Source organism: Balaenoptera musculus, chromosome 20 (assembly GCF_009873245.2).
Source record: "Balaenoptera musculus isolate JJ_BM4_2016_0621 chromosome 20, mBalMus1.pri.v3, whole genome shotgun sequence".
Classification (NCBI taxonomy): Eukaryota; Metazoa; Chordata; class Mammalia; order Artiodactyla; family Balaenopteridae; genus Balaenoptera; species Balaenoptera musculus.
Window position 1 is genome coordinate 60,040,495 of NC_045804.1, and position 21,971 is coordinate 60,062,465.

General features: G+C 39.6%; 1 protein-coding gene across 5 annotated transcripts in view; it reads left to right on the forward strand.

The window, feature by feature from the left end:
• The window catches only part of TMOD3 (tropomodulin 3), an 88,725-nt gene that overhangs the window by 21,124 nt on the left and 45,630 nt on the right, over positions 1 to 21,971 (forward strand). For 3 of the 5 annotated variants that reach the window (XR_005017697.1, XM_036835738.1, XM_036835741.1), the window contains exon 2: positions 17,336 to 17,529. Coding sequence is in view for 4 of the 5 variants with exons in the window: in XM_036835738.1 (XP_036691633.1) it covers positions 17,404 to 17,529 (126 nt within the window). In the remaining variant the exon portion in view is untranslated. Of the gene's footprint in view, positions 1 to 11,369; positions 11,529 to 17,335; positions 17,530 to 21,971 lie in introns of those variants that run through there. The other 2 variants (XM_036835739.1, XM_036835740.1) reach the window with 2 other exon arrangements.

Consider the following 21,971-nt stretch of genomic DNA (forward strand, 5'->3'; position numbering starts at 1 on the left):
ATCTAGTGACCCCCAATGCTAGGAGCTAAGTGCTAGGCCTTTTTCTCCCTAAGAATTCTGGATTTCTTTCTGGATTTTTTGGTTTGTTTTTGTTTTTCCTACTCGAGTGATAATTGAATTCTATTAAGTACATCAACTTGTCACAGTTTGTTGTATCTTCAGGAAAGACTCAGAAGTATTCATCGGGCAGTTTAAAAATAAGCTTTTCCTTATTCTAGGAAAGAAAGGGGGCTTAGAGTTACATAGTCTAGCTAAAACTGAGAACTTTCTTTTCACTTATTTTTTTTTTAATATAAATTTATTTATTTATTTGTTTGTTTTTGGCTGCATTGGGTCCTCGTTGCTGCGCACGGGCCCTCTCCAGTTGCGGCGAGCGGGAGCTACTCTTCGCTGCGGTGGGCGGGCTTCTCATTGTGGTGACCTCTCTTGTTGCAGAGCATGGGCTCTAGGCACACGGGCTTCAGTAGTTGTGGCACACGGGCTCAGTAGTTGTGGCTCGTGGGTTCCAGAGTGCAGGCTTAGCAGTTGTGGCACATGGGCCCAGTTGCTCCACGGGATGTGGGATCCTCCCAGACCAGGGCTCGAACCCACGTCCCCGGCATTGGCAGGCAGACTCCCAACCACTGCGCTTTCAGGGAAGCCCCAGCAGGCAGATTCTTAACCAGTGTGCCACCAGGGAAGTCCTCACTTATTTTATTTTATTTTTTTCTTTGGCTGCGTTGGGTCCTTGTTGCTGCATGCAGGCTTTCTCTAGTTGGAGTGAGGGGGGGGCTACTCTTCGTTGCGGTGCACGGGCTTCTCTTGCGGTGGCTTCTCTTGTTGCAGAGCATGGGCTCTAGGCGTGTGGGCTTCAGTAGTTGTGGAGCGAGGGCTCAGTAGTTGTGGCTCGCGGGCTCTAGAGCGCAGGCTCAGTAGTTGTGGCTTATGGGCTTAGTTGCTCCGCGGCATGTGGGATCTTCCCGGACCAGGGCTCAAACCCGTGTCCCCTGCATTGGTAGGCGGATTCTTAACCACTGCGCCACCAGGGAAGTCCCCTCACTTATTTTTAAGACTGAAAGTTTTCCCATTAAACTTTTAAAACTTATCCTCATTACTATCCATCCAGACCCACCCTCCCAAAAAGGGAGGAAAAGTAGAATTTTATTAGAAAGAGTGAATTTTATTAGAGTGAGATTGTTGGTTCAAAACAAAATCTGGTCTAGAAGGATTAAAACACTAGCAGAGTGAGACAGGGTAGGGAGGTCCTTTAATAACATTTTACTTTCTACATTTATCAACTGTACTATTTGACATTTTGGCCAAGATCATTCATTATTTTGCAATTACGAATACAGGTAACACAATACACAATACAAATAACAATAGTAGCTATATTCTGTGTGTATGTTAGTATTTATTTTATGATCGTTGATTTGGGAAAACTTCATATTAAAAAATATATATTTTCTCTGACATCTTCTACATCTTATGGGCTTATTTTGTGGTTTAGAATAGTTCTGGTAATTCCTTAGAGCACTCTCTCCCATGTATTACCAAAACCTTAACTTTTTTAAGTCTCTAGAATGCTGGGACAGCTTTCACACAAAATATTTTGATGCCTTATTAACTGTTAACCAGCAGGTCTGCAAGTATTGCCAACAACAGTTATGTACATGTTCATCACGTTTTGTTGAGAATAGTTGATTTCTCCCAGGATAGTTTCCTCATTTGGAGGTATATTTTTCTATATAAACACATTTTCAGTTGAACAGTGATGTACTTCTTAATCCTTTTTTGTGGCACAATTATTGATACACAATGTTGCTAGAGGGTAGGGTTCTGCATACCCGTGGATGTAACAAGGGAGTGGAGAAGAGAAGAGACATGCCAGTGAAGGGTTCTTTTCAGTGTGTCACCTGGGCTGTACTCTTATGATGGAAGGTGGCAAGAGAAGGTGTGAGGGAGAATCAGATTTACTTTCACTATATGCCCCGCTTTGCTGGTCACCAGTTTTACATATTGAGAGAGCACAACAGTGTATCCAAAGAAAACTTTAAAGTGTTGAGATTGAATCTGCATTTAACATTACATCTACAGTTGAATATTACAGTCTCTGTGCCCTATTTTTGCCATGTCTTTGATTCTTATAATCTTTTAAATTCCAGTTTGAGAAACACTTATAACGTGGGGAGAGAGAACAACAATCTGTTTATGCAATTTTCTGAAACTCTTTTCCTCTCCTTCCCGTGGTCCCTTTCCTTTCCCTATGTCCTACCCCCCTCCAGTCCAATGTCTCCCTTCCCCAGGGCAGCACATTAACTGTAATAGGCACTTAATAAATATATACAAATACATATTGATTTGAAGATGGGGAAATTGGTAAGGTTGAAAAGAGTTTTTCAGAATGAAGGAAAAAACCTGGTCTGAAGCCCAGGAAATTCAGAAGGGTGAAACTGAGGAAAGATGTTGCCGTTCACCTTTTGTTCACTGCATGAAACTCAACTTGATCTCAGCATGATTTCTTTAAGATCTAGCCTAGTTTATTTTAGGATTTTGTATATAGTTTTACTAACTCAGTGTATTAAGAAAATTCTTGCAAGAGGAAGAATGAGTCATAGCGATACTTCCCTTGGTAGAGAAAGAGAAAGAAAACCCTCAGTCTCTCCGTTATATACTTGGAATGGATTCAGCATTTTGATTGATGGCTGAGCACTGATAAGTTTTTCCTGCAAGCCACCTCATGTCCTATTTGATTTTGTCCACAGTATAACTGGTAGAAGAATCTTTTAGGTTAACCAGCAGAGATAAGAGCTCTGTAACCTGATTATCCTGGGAGACTTGTTTATGATGTCATTCCTATTTTAAGATTTTTTTGAGTTTGCAATAACTTTTAGAAAAGCTTGAGCATTTCCTCCTCTGCCCAATCTATTAAACAAACAAACCAAAAAGAAGACTGGAAAACCTTTGGTACTGAGAAACGGGTATGTTAAGGGTGTGGCCGGTGTGGCACTCAGCCCAGCCCAGAGTGGGTTCCTCTCTGACCTTGCCTTGTACCTCTGTTGCTGCAACTCCACAAAGAATAAATAGAGAGGAGGTGGGCTACGACTGGGAGCTGGTTTGGCTGCTTTGAGCCAGAAAAGGAAATGGGGGTACTCACATGGGAGCCACAGAGTCTCTCGGTAGAGTCTTGTTGAAAGATTGTTTTTGAAGTGCTATGAGTAACCTATGAAGTATTTCTCCTAATAGTCACAGAAATGACCTGGCTGCTTTCTACTTTAAGGTTGCCCTCAGTAACCTGCTTCCAATTAAATCTCTTCTCTGTTCTGGCCCTAACAAGTTTTTCCGGACTGCCCTCAGACTTCAGACTTTATTTTCTTTCCTTGTGCTTTTGGGATCTACAGATCTCATTTTAAAAAAATCGAGACGGCATCAGTTGCAGTGACAGGAAAGACGGGGCTGCTTAGCTAATCTCATACTTAGTGAAGGTTGGTAAGTTTCCATGGAACTTTTACACAGAATAATCAACCACCAGTTTCTCAAACTTCTGTGTGCTGAGCACCTACCTCACTCAGATGTGCCCACATCTGGGTCAACCATAGCATCCTAAGAACTCAGCAAAAATCATTACTTAATGCACTGCCGTTTACACTTCATTGTATAGAAGAGGCAGTGAACAGAACAGAAGGACAGATTTAGCATCCAACTCATTTCCTTTAAAAATGTCTTATTTACTACAAAAGTTAATATACGTAATATACAACTAAAATAAAATGGTTTTTATTTTTTAGAAGGTAAATACTGTGTGCGTAGTGCTTTGGACGCAGTGAGCACCAAGTACATTTTTTGGTTATAATTAGTGTTATCTAGAATCATAAGCTCATAAAAAGGAAATGACCTTATGAGACTCTTAAACTCCCTTGCAGTTGAGTAATCTGCTGCACAATATCCCAGACAGATATTCATACTCAGCCTGTGCTTTAGCAATGCCAGGAATAAATAGATGACTTTCTTTACTCCAGCCTTCTCCATCAAAGAGAATGTTCCTCAGACCAGCAGAGATGAAACTAAAGGCTGACATTAAATGGGACAGCATTTAGATGCTTTAAATGTTAAAATCTCCAGGTAGAGATAACTTATTTTATAAGTATTTTTTGCGTGTTTATTTTATTATTATATTTTATTTTTTTGGGCTGCAACATAATGCATGTGAGATGCATTCATGTTTTTGCACATAATCATAGTTGCTCTTTAATGTAGTATTGTCTTTTATAACTGTACCACAGTTCATTTGTGTATTCTCCTGATAATGGGCATTTGGCTCATTTTCTATCAGTTTGGAGATATTATGAGTAAAGCTGCAGTGAGCATTTTTGTACATCTTATTTTATTAACACAAACACTATTTCTCTTGGGTAGATAGCTAGGAGTGAAATTGCTACACCATTGTGGTATGAGTGTGTTTAGTTTTAGTAGATACTACCAAATACTTTTCCAAAGTGGTTGAATCAATTTGTACTCCATTAGCAAATTATGAGTATCAGTTGCTCCACATCCTTATCTACACTTGGTATTGTCATTCTTTTTCATTTTAGCCATGCTGGTAGGTATATGTGTTTTTATTTTTAAAAAGACAAGTTATGAAGAAAAAAAGAGCCAGGCCATCTCAGCAATTTAATATGAGAAACTTAAAAATACAGAGTTAGGCAGCTCAGTCGAGTGTTAACTTTCCTATTCTTAGCTTAATTTATTTACTTCTTAATCAATAAGCCTCGATTTAGTTCTTAAACAACTTCTTAAGTTAGATCTGATCTAGGAAGAAACATCATAAACAAAGTTACTGTCATATAAAGGTAAGAGGTTAGTGTTTCAATAATCTTGAATGACTCCAGGTTAACTTAAGTGACTTTAGTAAGTTTACACTTAGCCTTGAAATTAGATATATCTGCTGTTTTTTAGTACTTGGCATGGGCCATGATCTATTCTCTGTTGAGGATGTAGTAGTGAACAAAAGAGAGTCTCTGATTGAATATAGTTTAGATTTTAGTGACAAGATATAGATAATGAACCAATAAATATATAGCATGTCAGATAATAATGTAGAGGGAAATACAGGGTAAGAAAATAGAGATTGCCTAGTGCAGTAGTGGAGGGGCCTGTGGGAGTTGATATTTTATATATAGTGGACAGGGAAGTCCTCTCTAAGCAATTGATATTTAAGCAGAGATCTTAAAGAAGTGAGGGAACAGGTCATTTAGCTGTTTCAGGGAAGAGTTTTCCAGGTAGAAGGAACATCAAGAGCAAAAGCCCTCAGGCAGGAGTATGCCTGGTTTGTTGGAGGAAGAGCAAGAAGATCAGTGTTGCTGAAGTGCTGTGAGCAAAGTGGAGAATGGTTGGAGATGAGTTGAGGCTTAGTGGGGTGGGGGGATTGTGTACGGCCTTGTGGACCACTGTAAAGCCATTTGGCTTTTATTCTGATTGAGATGAGATGCCATTAGAAGATTGTGAGTAGCAGAAGTAATGGAATCTGGCCAGTTCACACAAGAACCTGTACACAAATAGATGCTTTATTTGTAGTAGTCAAGAACTGTCTTTCAACATCTGAATGGTTAACCTGCAGAAAATACATACCATGGAATACAATTTTAAAAGTGAACTATCGATACACAGCAACTTGGACGAATCTTTAGGAATTTATGCTTAATGATCCCTAAGGTTACATATTGTATGATCCTATGTATATAGCATGTTTTAAATGACTTAATTTTAGAAATGGAGGGCAGATAAGTTGTTTGCCAGGGGTTAGAGAAGGAGATGAGTGTGGTTATAAAAGGACAATATGGGGAATCTTTGTGGTGTTGAAACTGTTCAGTATCTCCACTGTAGTGGTGGATACACAAACCTAAAAGGTGATAAAATTGTATGGAACATACTATACACACATATACACAAATATGAGTACAAGTAAAACTGGAGAAATCAGAAAAAGATCCGTGGACTATATCAATGTCAATATGCTCATTGTGATGTACTATAGTTTTGCAAAATGTTGCCATCAGGGGAAACTGGACAACGTGTTCAAGGGATCCCTCTGTGTTGTTTCTTACAACTGCATATGAATCTATAACTATCTCAACAAGAACTTCTTAAAAAGAATAAGATAGCTCTGGTACCTTTGCAGAAAATAGACTATAGACTATATGGGCATTAGAGTGGGAGGAGGAGCCCCAGTTAGGAGGAGATTGCAGTGGTCCAGGAAAGAGATGTTGATGACTTGGACCAGAGTGGAAGCAGTGGAGATGGTAAGTCCATGATGTTTTAAAGATAGAGCCAAATGTTTGATGGATCAGATGCGGAGTCTGAGAGAAGTCAAAGTTAACTCCAAAATTTGTGGACTGAGCAACTAAAAGAATGGAGTTGCTGTTTATTAAATGATAAAAACATGGCAAGAGCAGGTCTGGGGGAGAAAATTAAGAGTCTGCTTTGTACATTCACATTTGAGATACCTGTTAGCCATCCAAGTAGAGTTGTTACATAGGTAGTTATTTTTAAGTCTGGAGTTGGGGAGAGAGGTCCAAATTGGAGATATAAATCCAAGAGTTGTCAATGTATGAAATCACCTAGGGAGTGAATATAGAAAGAGAAGCTGTCCAAAGAACTTAAGTCCTGGGGGCACTCCCACATTTAAAGGTAGGAAAGATGAGGAGGAACTAGCAAAGGAGAATGAGGGTGGGAGAGTCAGAGAGATAAAGGGAGACCAAGAGAAAATAATGTCCCCACGGCCAAGTGAGAAAAGTGTTTTAGGATAAAGGAGTGATCTGTTGTCAGATGCTGCTTCTCATAGGTGTCGTAAGATGAGGGCTAAGAATTGACAGCTGGCTCTGTATCTTGATTATGGTGGTGGTTGTACAACTCTACATTTACTCTGCATTCATCAAAGCTCACAGAACTGTACATCAGAATGATGTACAGTTCTATATGTAATTTATAAAATGTAATAATATACTGTATGTAATTAATAAAATATTTTAAAATTAAAAAAAAAAGAATTGACAGCTGGATTTGGCACCATGCAGGCCATTGCTGACAAGGTCAGTTTGGGTGGAGTAAGTGCTGGGAACAAAAGCCAAACTGGAGAAGGTATAAGAGAATAAGAGGAAGGGAACTTGGGGTACCAAAAACAGTTCTTTCAAGGAATTCTGCTCTAAAGAGGAGCCAAGAAATTGTTGGGAGGGGGATGCGAAGTGTCTGGAGGGGGATATGAAGTCAAAGGAATGTTTGTTTTTAATTTGGGAGGTATGTTACAGTCTATATGCTGATGGGCATGATCCTGTAGAAAAAGGGCCCAATTATTGAAGTGATCTTGTATAAATGAGCATGGATGGGATTTGGTCACAGGCAGTGGGATTGGCCTTAGATAAGAGCCTGGACAGTTTATCTATAAAAACAAGAGAGAAGATAGAGTATATATAGAGTACAAATTTAGGTCGGTTGGTAGATGTAGCAGTGGGAGCTTAGATATCCTTTTATGATTGCTTCTATATTGTCAGTGAAATGTTAAGGTAGGGTCTTCATCTGAGAGTGATAGATAAGAAATATTAAAGGTCTGAGGGAAAAGAAGAAGTAAAATAGTCAGATTGTGGGAGAGTGACTGGACTAGGGAAATGCAGTGGGATTAGTAGGCAGCACTCTTTGATGTTAGTGGTGATAAATATTAAATATGGCTGGTCAGTTGGTGTGTTTTTCTCCTGCTTTCTCTGTCACCTTGGTACAGGTGAGGAGTAGGAAGAGCGTTTTAACCAGGATTGGGGTTTTGCTAGAGGAGTTCCAGAGAGAGAGAGAGAGGATCAAAGAAATTGAGAGTTATGGAGGGGTACAATTATTGGTAATGATTAGAACTAGGTTACAACCATAGGGATGTAGAGCTGAGGTAGGGCAGAGGACGGAACCATCAGAAGAGAGAAGGTCAAGGGACTCAGACTAGGTGATGAGGGTCAGCCGTGTGGATCTTGAAATCACAGTGATTGCTGGGTGCCAAATTCATGATCATCTCTTCTTCAGCAGTTTGACTATAAGTATTAAAAATATTGGAGAGAAAAATAAGTTAGGAACAGTAATTGTATAATATTTAAAAAAAAATCATGACAGAATATTTGCTTGTTTCACTTTTTAGTCTCAGCTCTTTGCAAAAGATGATGCCAGAAATAGTATTAACATAGACAGGCACTTTTGTTTAGCCTACACATATATTTAAAGGCCATAGTCAGCAATTGTTTTATTTAGTAATTTTTAATTGGTTTATTTTGTTTCATTAATTGGTTATTATTATTATTATGGGTGTTCAAGATTTGTCATATGAGAACAGTTCACAATGTGGATCTCAGAACAAACGATTATGAAAATATTAACCAAGAACCTTTTTTTTTTCAGACCTAGAAATATAGGTGGCATAGGGCCATGTTCAGCTCTTCAGAAAAAATAGGTATGGAACAACAACAACAGAAATTATTAAATACTAACTGAAATTAACACAGAGGTCATCCCTTAGGGCATCTTTTGTCCTTATCTCCTTACAGCCAATCTGTGAACAAGTCCTTTTGGCTTTGCTTCTAAAATATGTCACGTTTTTTTCCACTTCTGTCTCCACAGCTACAACTTCAAGCAAAGCCACCATTGTTTTTCACCTAGATTGCTGCTGTTAGCAGAGTTCTAGGCTGAGAGAGTTGCGAGAGACCTTTAGATCTTGGCTTAAAAGTCACCTTTCAGAACAGTCTATTTGAACCACTTAAAGTAACTTTCCTGATCCTCACTTCTCCTATAGCGTTGTCCTGGGTTTTTCCTTATCATATTTATTGCTATCTGTTATTACCTTGGTTTTTTGTTCATTGTTTTTTGTCTTTCCACCACCTTTAAAATAAACTGGAGCAAGGAACTTGTCTGTCTTGTATACTGCTTATGCCTATTGTCTGGAAAAAGTCAATTCCTGGTACAGAAGATGTTCAAAAATATTTGTTGAAAGAACAGTAAATATGTTGGAAAACAAATAATCACCTGGGAATCTTGTGGCAGAAAAAAAGAAGTTTCTGATCTGGCGGGTCAGGTTGGTTCAGTACCCAGGGGTCCTAGGAGAACCCAGTGAGGAAAAGACACGCAGTCTTAAGCCCACCACATCTGAAGAGTGAGGCTTGGTATCTCCCAAGGAGGAAATTCATTTCTACTCAAAAGAAAATCAAATCATCATCAGGGCATGTATTTAATTTCAGAGGTCTGGTGACTGATAATCAGATGTTTTTCTTTTCTTTTCTTTTTTTTTTTTTTTTAAACTTTGGGTTTATTTATTTATTTATTTATTTATGGCTGTGTTGCGTCTTCGTTTCTGTGCGAGGGCTTTCTCTAATTGCGGCAAGTGGGGGCCACTCTTCATCGCGGTGCGCGGGCCTCTCACTATCGCGGCCTCTCTTGTTGCGGAGCACAGGCTCCAGACGCGCAGGCTCAGTAATTGTGGCTCACGGGCCTAGTTGCTCCGCGGCATGTGGGATCTTCCCAGACCAGGGCTCGAACCCGTGTGCCCTGCATTGGCAGGCAGATTCTCAACCACTGCGCCACCAGGGAAGCCCCTTTCTTTTGTTTTAACTAGGGAAGATTAGACAGCAGAGAACTCTGAGCCAAAATGGTTTGACACTGAGGGAAGAAAAGATGAACAATGCAGAGGCTATAAAGGATTAGCAGAAGTATCAAGGACTGATTATCAGTGCCTTTTTAGTTGTGATAAGGGAAATAGAGTGAGGGAGCAAGAGAGATACTAGATATCTGGGGCAGGTAGAGGGAACTACCAAAAAAGGGAAAAGAGAGACTGATATATGATCCAATTAAATCAAATTTGGCTTAACTATGTGTAACCACGTACTGCACCTGGTGATGGCAACCCAGTAAGAAATGAGATCTAGGAGAGAATCTCTCTTCTTCAAGGGGCTTACAGTGTCCAGCAAGAGAGACAGAAGATGACCTAATACACTGTCATTGTTGGTTTGACATGAGATAGAGGGTGTCTTTAGGAGTAGCTGGCCAGCCATCCTTGGGATAGGATTTCATGTGACGGTCCTCAGCTTTGCTTTTGCAGAGACCTGATTTCAATCCACCAATAGGTGCCTAATTTCTTAAAAAGTGACCCATACTAACCACACTCATAAAAGACTGGTGCATAAGTCAAAACATCAGTTTATTAATTTACAGTGAGGAAAACTACATGAATAGCCAAGTTTTAATTAGAAGATTACTTGGTGAGCACGGAGAGGAATAAGGGGAGTTGAGTGATGTAAATGTCGAATGACATCAGGCGTTGGCCATCTGATGCTTCTTCATATGGGACATATAACTGCAGTGGGAACCAGCCAATCGCATCTGCTGGTCAGGATATCATGCCTCCCTTGTGCTTCATGAACATGGCCAAATCTTGCTTAATGAACCCCATTTTCTTATATCTGCTTGCTTACTGCCTTCTTTCCATGGTTATGTTACCATCATTCTATAGTCATTTCTTTTATCTACTTTTTTGGGAAACATTCTCTTATCATATGTTGATCTTATCAGTTGAAGATACTAATCTTTCCTGGAGGTCCGATCAAACGGAGAGCAGGGAAAATTTCAGGGAAGATATGTATGACATTTTAGCTAGGCCTTGAAGAATATGTAGGGGTTTGAGGACAGAGGTAAATGAGAAAGAGTGCATGCATTGTGGAGAGAGGGAACGAAATAAGCAAATAGCATAGAGACCTAAAACTTTGGGGCCTATTTGGCCTATAGGCTATGTGATGGTGAGCAGCCGGAGATAATATTATAATAGAAAGCTAGCTGGGACCTGGTTGTGAACTACGTATCTCATGCTGAGGAATTTGGACTTTATCTTGTAGGTCAGGGCTTGGCAAACTTTTTCTGTGAAGGGCCAGATAGTAAATACTTCAGGTTTTACAGACCATATGGGTCTCTGTTGCATTTATTCAACTTTGCCATTGTAGCACAAGAGCAGCCATGGACAGTACGTAAGTGAATGAATGGGACTATGTTCCAGTAAAACGTTATTTACAGCCATAGGCAGCAGGCCGAGTTTGGCCCACTGACACTGTACTTTGCCTAACCCCATTGAAGGTACTATGAGTCTATTTTAGATTTATGAACTAGAGAACAACATGATCACATGTGTGCATTTGAGAACAGAGAAGAGGCTGAACTCTGAGCCTGCCCTGTTGAAATAGTGATGAAATGGGGGTTAACACCTCATATTTTGAGAGAATGTAACTTTGAATCACGTAATTCCAGGTTTTTTTCTTAATAGTCAGTGTCAAGACCTTACTCTATAAAAAAAATGTGAAACTGAAGGAAAATAAGTGGGGATTGGTTAAATAGAGAAGTATTTCTCTTAAAAAATTATTGTGGATCCTAGTGTTAATTATTTTTGCTAGAACTAAATTGCCATCGATGGGAATTTGGTACCGACTGCTTCAGTACAAGTTCTCTGAGTTCACTGTGCCTCTCTGACCATCTACCATGTACAGGTATAGCTCTTCTACTATTTTTCTTTTTTATACAGTTTTTTAAAAATTTTATTTATTTTTTTATTTTTGGCTACATTGGGTCTTAGTTACAGCACGTGGTATCTTCGTTGCAGTATGCTGTATCTTTCGTTGTGGCGTGCGGGCTTCTTTCTAGTTGTGGCATGCAGGTTTTTCTCTCTCTAGTTGTGGTGCGTGGGCTCTGTAGTTGAGGCGGGCTCTGTAGTTGAGGTGCATGGGCTCAGTAGTTGCAGCACTTGGGCTTAGTTGCCCCGCAGCATGTGGGATCTTAGTTCCCTGACCAAGGATCGAACCTGCGTCCCCTGCATTGGAAGACGGATTTTGACCAGCGGGGAAGTCCCCTTCTACTATTTTTCTATGTTTGAATCTCAGAGAAACCTTTGATTACGTAGTGCTGTGTCTCCATTTTGTGCAAATGCATCATTTAGGTATTAAGACTGCCTCTGTATTAGTTTAGAACAATTAAGGCAGTTCTACCTGGTGCTGATGCAATGATAAATATAAATGTAAATATGGCATCTGAAATCTCACAACAGTGCTTCATTTAAAGTGATCCCAAAGATCTAGAATACAGCTATTTAAAAAGTATCTAAATAGAAAGCTAAAATTTAAAACATCTGTGAAATGAGATGGCTGAGAATCCACCTGGAAATTAGCAGGGTCCTGAAAGTCTTGTGTGAAAAGTAAGGAGGATTCTAGAGACTAGTAATACATGAAAAGGAAGTTGGTTAATGGAATGAAAGCTTTTGGCCCAGAATACTTCAGGAGTTTCCTTATGTTCCTCGGTATTGCCTCCGCTAACTGAAATCCAGTGAAGAAGTGGCAGAGTGAAAAGGGAAGCGTACCATGGCAACAGTTCTCATAGACTTTGGGGACTATTTTAACAAAGTTCTTCAGCCTGTGAGTAGGGCAAGATAGACTGCCACAAGAATGTGAGACCTAGTTGTTAGAATTTACAAATTTATGAAGTCAGTTCCTCTAGAGCAGTGCCTCTCAAAGCCTAGTTCCTGACCGGCTGTATCAGCACCACCTGGCAGCTGGTTAAAAATGCAGATTTTTGGCCCTACCCTAGACCTATTCAATCAGGAAACTGGGGGTGGGGCCCAGGGGTGGGGCCCTAACAAGCCTTCCAGGGGGTTCTGATTCAGTCTAAAACATGAAAACCACTGCTCTAAAAAGTGAGTTAAGGATGGAGAATTAAACAGTCTGATCATACCAGAATTTCAAGTTAAAAGATTTTCTACATCCGCCTGAAAGTTTACCTAACTTATCTAGCAAAACTAACTTTTGTTTATATACAACCTTTAGAAAAAAAAAAAAAGACTGAGAATATTATGCTTAAAAAAATCTATTCCTGTGCTCTGTAGATTATGAAGTGTATTTTTATGACGTGTATTTTACATTAGCTTGGGGATTAAAAAAAGTTCCTGTAGACCCAGTGTAGATTTAAGATACTTTTCTAGCACACTGGTTGAAACCATTCAGAATTTGTTCCCCTTCCGATATACAGGTGTCAGAGGACAAGCAAGAGAAGACATGTTATCCATGGGACAGAAAGCAGAGCAAAGCACGGCTTCCAGAGCTTCCCTTCTTAAGGAGTTCTGAGCTTCTCTTGCTAATACTTGGCACATTGTCAGCACACAGATAATCCTCAGTGAAGGATGAGAGTTGAGAGGGAAGGTACAATCAAGTTAGAGACTCTGAGAATGTGAACACTTGTGGTGAGTTTTGAGCAGCATTAGGTAGGATGAGCAGCAGTTGGTTGCTTTCTACTGAAGCAGAATTGAAGATTCTGGGAAGCTCTGGTGTAGTACCTGGAAGTTCTTGGCAAGATTTCATAATCCGAACTTGAAGGAAATGCCTTTCCATTGCTTTGAAAAGGAAAAAACAAGCCAAAGAAGTAAATTCCTTAAATAATTAAATGAAAAACACTTTGATATGTTTCCCCCTAGAAATACCTTAATAAACTAATGAGTTAAAAGAAAATGGAAGAGATTTTTAACATATAACTGACACGATTAGTATCCAGAATATAGTAAAGAGCATCTTTTTTTTTTTTTAAGATAACACAATATAAAAATGGGCAAAGAGGGCTTCCCTGGTGGCGCAGTGGTTAAGAATCTGCCTGCCAGTGCAGGGGACACAGGATCGACCCCTGGACCGGGAAGTTCCCACATGCCGCAGAGCAGCGAGCCCATGCGCCACAACTACTGAGCCTGCGCTCTAGAGCCTGGGAGCCACAGCTACTGAGCCCTCCTGCCACAACTACCGAAGCCCATGTGCCTGGAGCCTGTGCTCCGCAACAAGAGAAACCACTGCAATGAGAAGCCTGCGCACCGCAACAAAGAATAGCCCCCACTCGCTGCAACGAAGACCCGACACAGCCAAAAATAAACTAAATAAATTTATTTAAAAAAAAAAAACGGGCAAAGATTCTTCACAGACTAAGGAACACCACTATGTCTAAGTGACTAAGGCCAAGAACGTATGAAAAGATACTCAACCTCATCATAACTCAGCAAAATGCAAATTAAAACCACAATGAAATATCATTTCACATCCACCAGAATGGGCAAAAAAACCCACAATAACTGATAATATCAACAATCAGCAAGGACGAGCAACATGAAATTGTCATGCATTGAATCTTCTAGGAATGTGAATTGGTACAACCACTTTGAAAATAGTTTGACATTACCTAGTAAACTTGAGTAATACCATACCCTTTTCCCAGCAATTCCATTCCTAGGTTTGGACAACTTGGAGAAACTCTTGCACATGTATACCAGGAAATAGGTAACAGCAGAAAAATAGAGTAGGAAAGACTACAAGTAATTCAGATGTTCATTTATATAACAGAATATGATATAGAAATGAAAATGAAAGAAGTTCAACTCTAAGCATGAACTCAAAGCAATGCTGAGTGTAAAAACCAAGTCACAGAAGGATACATACTGTGTGAGTCCATATATATACATATATATACATATATATATATGTGCAAAAAATAGCAAAACTAAAACTGTTTAAAGATATGTACATTTAAGGTAAAACTGTAAAGAAAGTAAGGGAATGATTAATTCAGAATTCAGTACAATGGCTACTTCTTTTGGGGGAAGAGATGCAACTGGAAAGGGGAACATGAGAGTACAAAGTAATGTTTTCTTTCTGAGGCTGGGTGGTGTGTTCATGGTGTTCATTTTATCAATCTTTAAGCAATACTATAAACATGCTTTGTGTGACAGATTTTACTTTGGGATAAGGAGCCATCTCTTGGAGTAACCTGTTTAGTCACTCTAAGGAATGTCATGTTCCAAACCTATAGACCCTGGGTGGCATATAACATTGCCTTTGCCCCTAACACCTCATTCCTATCATATTGCCCATTATAATACCTTATTAGTAGGATGACCATTGAATTTATGGCCCAAACTGGAACACTTGAGAGTAAAGTGAGGGGATGCTCAAAATAATTAATATGTATTTCTTTGAAATATTTATTGAACAAGAAGTTGGTTTTATTGTATGTTATAAACCTCAAAAATAAATTATATTAAACTACATTAAAAACTTTTTGGATTGATTGTCCAAACATTAAAAAATGGTGAAAACTAAGTAATTTCTCATGGTACCTATTCATGTACTTTTATCAATTTCTTACCCTTATCTGTCTCAAATACCATATTATTGGTATTTTAATAAAGGGAGTATTTTTTCAAAATGTTCTTCTATTTATTTTTTTCTCCTAACATTGCCTGCCACCTTCTTTATTTTATTTTATTTTTTTAAAGTGAATTATTTATGTATGTATGTATGTATGTATGTATGTATGTCTGCGTTGGGTCCTCATTTTTGTGCACGGGCTTTCTCTAGTTGTGGCGACTGGGGGCTACTCTTCGTTGCGGTTCACGGGCTCCTCATTGCGGTGGCTTCTCTTGTTGTGGAGCACGGGCTCTAGGTGCATGGGCCTCAGTAGTTGTGGCACATGGGCTCAGTAGTTGTGGCTCGCGGGCTCTAGCATGCAGGCTCAGTAGTTGTGGCACACGGGCTTAGTTGCTCAGTGGCATGTGGGATCTTCCCAGACCAGGACCTGAACCTGTGTTCCCTGGATTGGAAGGCGGATTCTTAACCACTGCACCACCAGGGAAGTCCTGTGCCACCTTCTTTAAAATTGCATTTTACGGTTAATATATTTGAAAGTGCTGATACCGTCTATTGAATCGTCTCCTCAGACTGTATTATTTTTAATTGAGAAAATACACTCTCAGGATACTTGGTAAGCTTGTTGTCTTAAAGTTGGAAATACAAAGGCTGTTTACCGAACTTAGTAATGACAACAATGATAATTATGTGTTCAAAAAAGCGAAAAAAATCCAGGGTAACTGCTCAACCAATGAAGTGCCAGTAGAACAGGTGTAAGCCAGACCTGTCTTTGGCAGTTACACAAAATGCCTGCAATTTAACATCTGCATAAGCACAGCTCTGTTAATTTGCTTGTTATTGGTCCCAGATGCTTGCTAGCTGACAGACCCCTGTGGTGAAACTTCCTGTCTTCGTAGGAGATGAAAACACATAAAAGGGTCCATAAAATGTTACTAGTTTGAGGAGGAAAATGTATTAGTTAAAATATTAAGTTGGGAAAACTTGGGAGAAGGGAGTAGAAAGTATATCCAAACTTTGAAGTACTGGGCGTTTTACAGCCAAGAAAAATTTAGCCAAATCAGGAAGTCTAAGGATTACTTCTTATTCACATAGGAACATTTTATGAGGCAAATGATCCACATGTATGGCTAGAATTTATAGAAATACTTCATTTTTACTTCATGCTTTTTGCAGTACTTACTTTAAGTATTTTTTTTCCTATAGAATAGTCTTGCTATATCTGGAAAGATGCTGCTTTTTGAGTCACTTCATAGCTGTTTGGGAGGGATGAACATGGTGAGGAAATGGTGAAGATCCTTTCCTACCACCAGACCCTCCTGACCAATCTTGCCAGTCAGTGGATGACATATCCCAGCATGGTTTTGAGTATTTTGCTGAAACATTTTCAGAATGCTATGTTTTTTTCCTTTAAAAATGCCTTTTCCTAATAAGAATGCTAGTATGTATTGGTTAGAATACATCTAATATTTCATATTTAAAAAATAATCAGTGCACTTTCTTCAGAATTTTCTTTTATTTCGACTTGTAACCTAGATTACTTTGCCAAATAAATGTATTGTTTTCATAATGCAACAAAATATAAATTAGAAGAAAAAATGCAAAAAATTTTTTTAAATGAACCTTCTAAAAAAATTTTTTTTCCAATGGCCATTCCTCCCATGGAGAGTATATTAATCTCTCTCCTATATTAATATTGAGTCAGAAAATAATGTTCTAAGCAATTTACAGGAAAACAAGCATGCCTCAAACATACTGTATTCTGGTAGCAATCATTTGAAAGCAATTGATGGAAAAAATTATATTTTGGCACATATTATAAGTTCTTCCCCCCTAAACTCAGTTATCAGGAATCTAAATTCTGTCAAGTAGCCGTTTTAATGGATTTCAATTTTATTCTCTCCTCCCCCTCTTTTTTCCCAGTGTGGCTTTTTGTTTTTGTTTGGTTGCTTTTTGTCAACAAAAGACAAAAGGTAAAGACATTGAATGATTCATAGGCAAGGGTAGTGTGTGATACGTAGTCAAAGAATATATGACACATGGAAATTACATTTCATTTAACCTAAAATAGATCTAAGTAGGTGGGGATGACTTAATATTTTAAATGTTTTTGTTTCTTCTCTCCATAGCTTTAAGAAAAAAAATAAGAAATCACTTCTGACTGTACTGAATAGCAAAAATTAAGTGACTGCAAACCATGGCACTATCGTTCCGGAAGGACTTAGAAAAGTACAAGGACGTTGATGAAGATGAACTCCTTGGGAATCTATCAGAAATAGAACTGAAACAACTGGAAACTGTGCTGGATGATCTTGACCCTGAGGTAGGTGCTAGACAATAAAGAGAAATGAAATAATTTTTCAAACCCTTTGATACTAAGTAGCTGCCTTTGAACAGTTAGCTTTTCCATGACTTTTCCCTGACACTGCCATCCCCCTCCTCCTCTTCATCCAAATGAACTTTTGGCCTCCTTTCCAGTACCCCCACTTCTGCCTGGTATCTCTAATGACATGACTGTTCTAAACTATTTTCTCCAACATTTTTATTTTCAAACATCTCCTGAAATTTTCTTCCCTTTAAGAAATCTTTTCTCTCTGGGCTGGGAAGAATGTTTTTGGTAAAATGCGGCAGATTATTAGCTCTTTGACATACGCCAGCCTCTATGCCTCTTCAGGGCTTCTGTACCAGGATGGCTGCAGTGTAGAGAGTGTCTCTAGAGGGTCCTTCATGACCTTAAATCTAATTATTACCTTTCTGAAAGATGCTGACCAAATTGGATCAAAGTTTCTAGTTATTGGTAGAATAGATCTAAGCAGACTCTGGGCAATACTGCAATCCATGTAGAGCAGAACTGAATATATGAATATATGTTTTATTTTGCAAAATGGCTGTTGCTTACCTTATGCATTACATAAGGCTAAGGTGGAGACCCTTGACCCTGGAATTGTTAATCCCTGGTATGTTTGGAGCGGTTGTTGCAGCAGGGCGTGTGCGGCTGGGAGGCAGTGAGGGGAGAACACTAAGGTTGTGGCTCCTTGATCTGAAGGTGGTGGCTATTTGCTAGGCTGCTTTTCTTTACCACATTTTATTATGACAAGACATTGACTTTTAGTGCCTTTTAAGGACTGTGGTAAGAGTTTGTTTTATGAAAGTGTTCATGTCACTACCACACATTTATTTCCTGCTAGAAGGTTTTCTAATTTATGTTGAGAATTACACCCCTTTTCTCAGCATTACTTTAGCACTTGGGTAATGTGTCAATACCACTGATCAAATCCCTTAACCATAATTGTTACTATAAGGAAGATTTTTCAGTGCAGCATAAGAGTTCATCTGGTCCAGGGTTTCTCAACCCTGGCGCTGTTGACATTTGGGGCTGGATAATTCTTTGCTGTGGGGCTGTCCTGTATGTTGTAGGGTGTTTTGCAGCATTCCTGGCCTCTACTCACAACATACTAATAGCATACCCTCCTGATTTAAAATGTACCTGGGATTTTGTTTTAGTCAGGTCTGATAGGATACCATACATGGAAACTTCCTTGAAAGAAGAGTTTATTACTTTCAGTTCCCAACAGCAGGAGGTGCACCAAGCCCTACAGGGCCACATGGGGGAGCAATTGGGTTGGTCAGGAGGTAGGAGTGAGGAGCAAGTGTGGCCCGGAAGTTTTATTGTGGTTTCCAAGGGAAGGAAAAGGTGAGACAGGGTGGACAGATTTGAGCAAGTTTAGAATTGGATAGTTTGAATAATTTCAGTGGCTCTGGGCTACAGGAGTGGTCTCTCGTGGTCCAGTGCCTGGTCCTTGGCAGTTTAGGGCAGGGGAAGTATTGGCTTGGTGTGTGAAAGATGAAAGAGGTGGTCGGGGGTGTGGGCTCTGGATTGGTTGGTTTTCACATGAGAGGCACATGGCAGGGGCTGGGGGGGAGTTGTTTACTATCCCTAGGAATTAGTTAGCCCTGGGAGGGGCAGTCTTTCCAGGATTAGCAAGGCCCCCAAGATGTCAAAGCATCATAAAATACAGAAAATTTAAAAAGTGATTAATATGCCCTCCCCCCAACTGTGACAATCAAAAGTGTTTCCGGATATTGCCAATTGTCCCCTGGGGTCTGAAAACACCCCTGGTTGAGAAACACTGATCTAGCGCTTGCCCTCTGTTTCACAGATGGAAAACAAAAGTTAGGTGACTTGCCTCAGTTATTACAATTAGGGAAAGAACTGAGACTGGATCCTTTACTACCTGATTGATCCCTGGCAGAGTCTAGTGGTCTTTCTGTTAAACTACAGTGAGTCCCCTTTAACTCGTGCTTTATTCTATAGGTCGAAAAGCTGATGGCTTATATTTTCTTCTTTGGAAATCCATGGCCTGCTTCTTGTATGGGGAGGCTTGGGTTCTAACTTCTGGATGTATTTTGCAGACTCCCCAACCCTAGTTGTAACTCCCCCAACCTCAGATACTGTTAGTTGAGACTAGAAGAACAGTGATGTTTACTGACAGCTTGCCACTCGTTGGGTGAAGTTTCTGGAAAGTGTTTCAGTAAAGGAACAGGGGAGACAAGAGGGCCAGGGCAGCAGCAGCTACTTCAACCAGAGGAACACACTGTACCTTACAAAGTCTCAGAAGGTAGATAAGAGAAGAGCAGGTGAAGTTTGTATATGGTGCTATTCTGTTATATTTTGGAGGGCTGTTTTACTTTCCTTATGCTGCATTCAATATATTTATTTGCTAACTTACTGTGTTTTCTCAAAACTTCTGTCTCAAAAAGACAGCCAGCCAGCCTAGGCAAAAGGTAGTTTTTTCGTTTCTAAGACTGGGAATAAATTATTACAACAAAATTCCACTGCAAGGGAGAAGCATGTAATTTTCAGTGGCAGTCATTTTAATGAGATTTTTATCTATTTGTTAAGTAATTATGATCCATTAACTTTCTTGATTAAAGTGTGCTTCTAATAAAGCTTAGCTCATGGCCTCCAAAGCCAGTTAGCTCTCATTTATTTTGTGGTCAAAGACTGTATTTAAGGAGCCAGGATTCCAGCTAACATATCATTTAAAACCTGTATGTTTTTTTTTTTAATTATTTATTTATTTATTTATTTATTTATTTTTGGCTGTGTTGGGTCTTCGTTTCTGTGCGAGGGCTTTCTCTAGTTGTGGCAAGCGGGGGCCACTCTTCATCGCGGTGCGCGGGCCTCTCACTATCGTGGCCTCTCCCGTTGCGTAGCACAGGCTCCAGACGCACAGGCTCAGTAGTTGTGGCTCACGGGACCAGTTGCTCTGCGGCATGTGGGATCTTCCCAGACCAGGGCTCGAACCCGTGTCCCCTGCATTGGCAGGCAGATTCTCAACCACTGCGCCACCAGGGAAGCCCTAAAACCTGTATGTTTGACATGGGCTTGAACAGGCAGGTGGTATAACGCAACTCCATTGCTACCACCATGAAGTGGCAGTATGTATACATGTGCCTTATTGATGGTGAAGGAAAGTAACTTATATTAATTTGCCTTAACGAGCATTTTTCTTTAAAAGTATTCTCAAATCTTTATTCAGCAAATATTGAGGTGGGGGCAACCTATAGATCTCAAGTACTATGCTAGGCTTAGGAATATGAGAGTGATCAAAACAAATGTGGTCTTTGCCCTCATGATGTATAGTCTGGTAGGAGTGTGAGGAATTAGACATTAATCAAATAATCGTGCCATATATAAGAGCATATAATGGGAGGTCAGGAAAAGCTTTCCTTGGGGGAATGGAGCTGCAGTCTGAAAAATGAGTTGCAAAAGAGGATGGACAGAGCATTCCAGGGAAAGAAGTATATGGCACGTACAAGGGAGGACCAAGGGCTGATGTGGTTAGAATGGAGAGGGTGTGTGAGATGAGGCTAGGGTAACCTTGGGGAGTGGGAGTGAAGGTTGAAGAGTATCAGCAACTGATCCAGGGAGAACAGTTGGGAGGCTAATGTAATAGTCCCTCCCAGCTTGGATCATCGTGTAGACCAAAGTAATGGTATTGGAGATGAAGAAAAGTTAGACAGTTTTTTAGGAAGTAAAAATGGATAGGACTTGATGGTTTGTTGAGAATGGATTCTTCATGTGTAGGTCTTGTCTTGATTTCAAAGTCTGAGGGTAGAAATCTTGTGTTTCTTTTTTATATTCCTATAGACAATTTTGTGTTGTAGAAACATTTTTGGTGCATGGTTAGGAAAAACCTCTTTTGTATTTCATCTTGATAGGTGAGCTTTCTGTGTTATGCATACACCATTACATGAGGAAAACACAAAGGTGAATTTTATGAAAATTATTGTGGATTTCAGCAAATGGCCAAAGTTGAAGTGCCATATTTTCTAGTTATAAAATGAGTATTTCTTATTATCATTATCCATATAAGATCACTCTTTGTAATGAAAAATGATCTTATAACACCTAGGAGATTCAGCATCCTTGCCAATATTGTGAGGTGTTGTAGAACAGAGTTGGCCCTTTTGTGTAACTTTTCTGGCTGCCTCCCATTTTCAAAGCAAAGAATACTTGGGAATTGTGAGACAAGGTAGTATCACCTCTTCGGTTTTTGACTAGCAAAAAGATGCACCTCACATTGTTTAGTCACCACTTGTTATTCCTGGGCTTAGTGAAAATACAGAGTAGGGACTAAAAGAGACAACTTTAGTCCATTGCCTCTCACCCCTCCCCCACTCTCAGTTACTCCATGCACTCAAAAAGTCTGTACCCAGGTGGAAACCTAGGGATATAACTCTTGCCGTGAGAATCTCTGA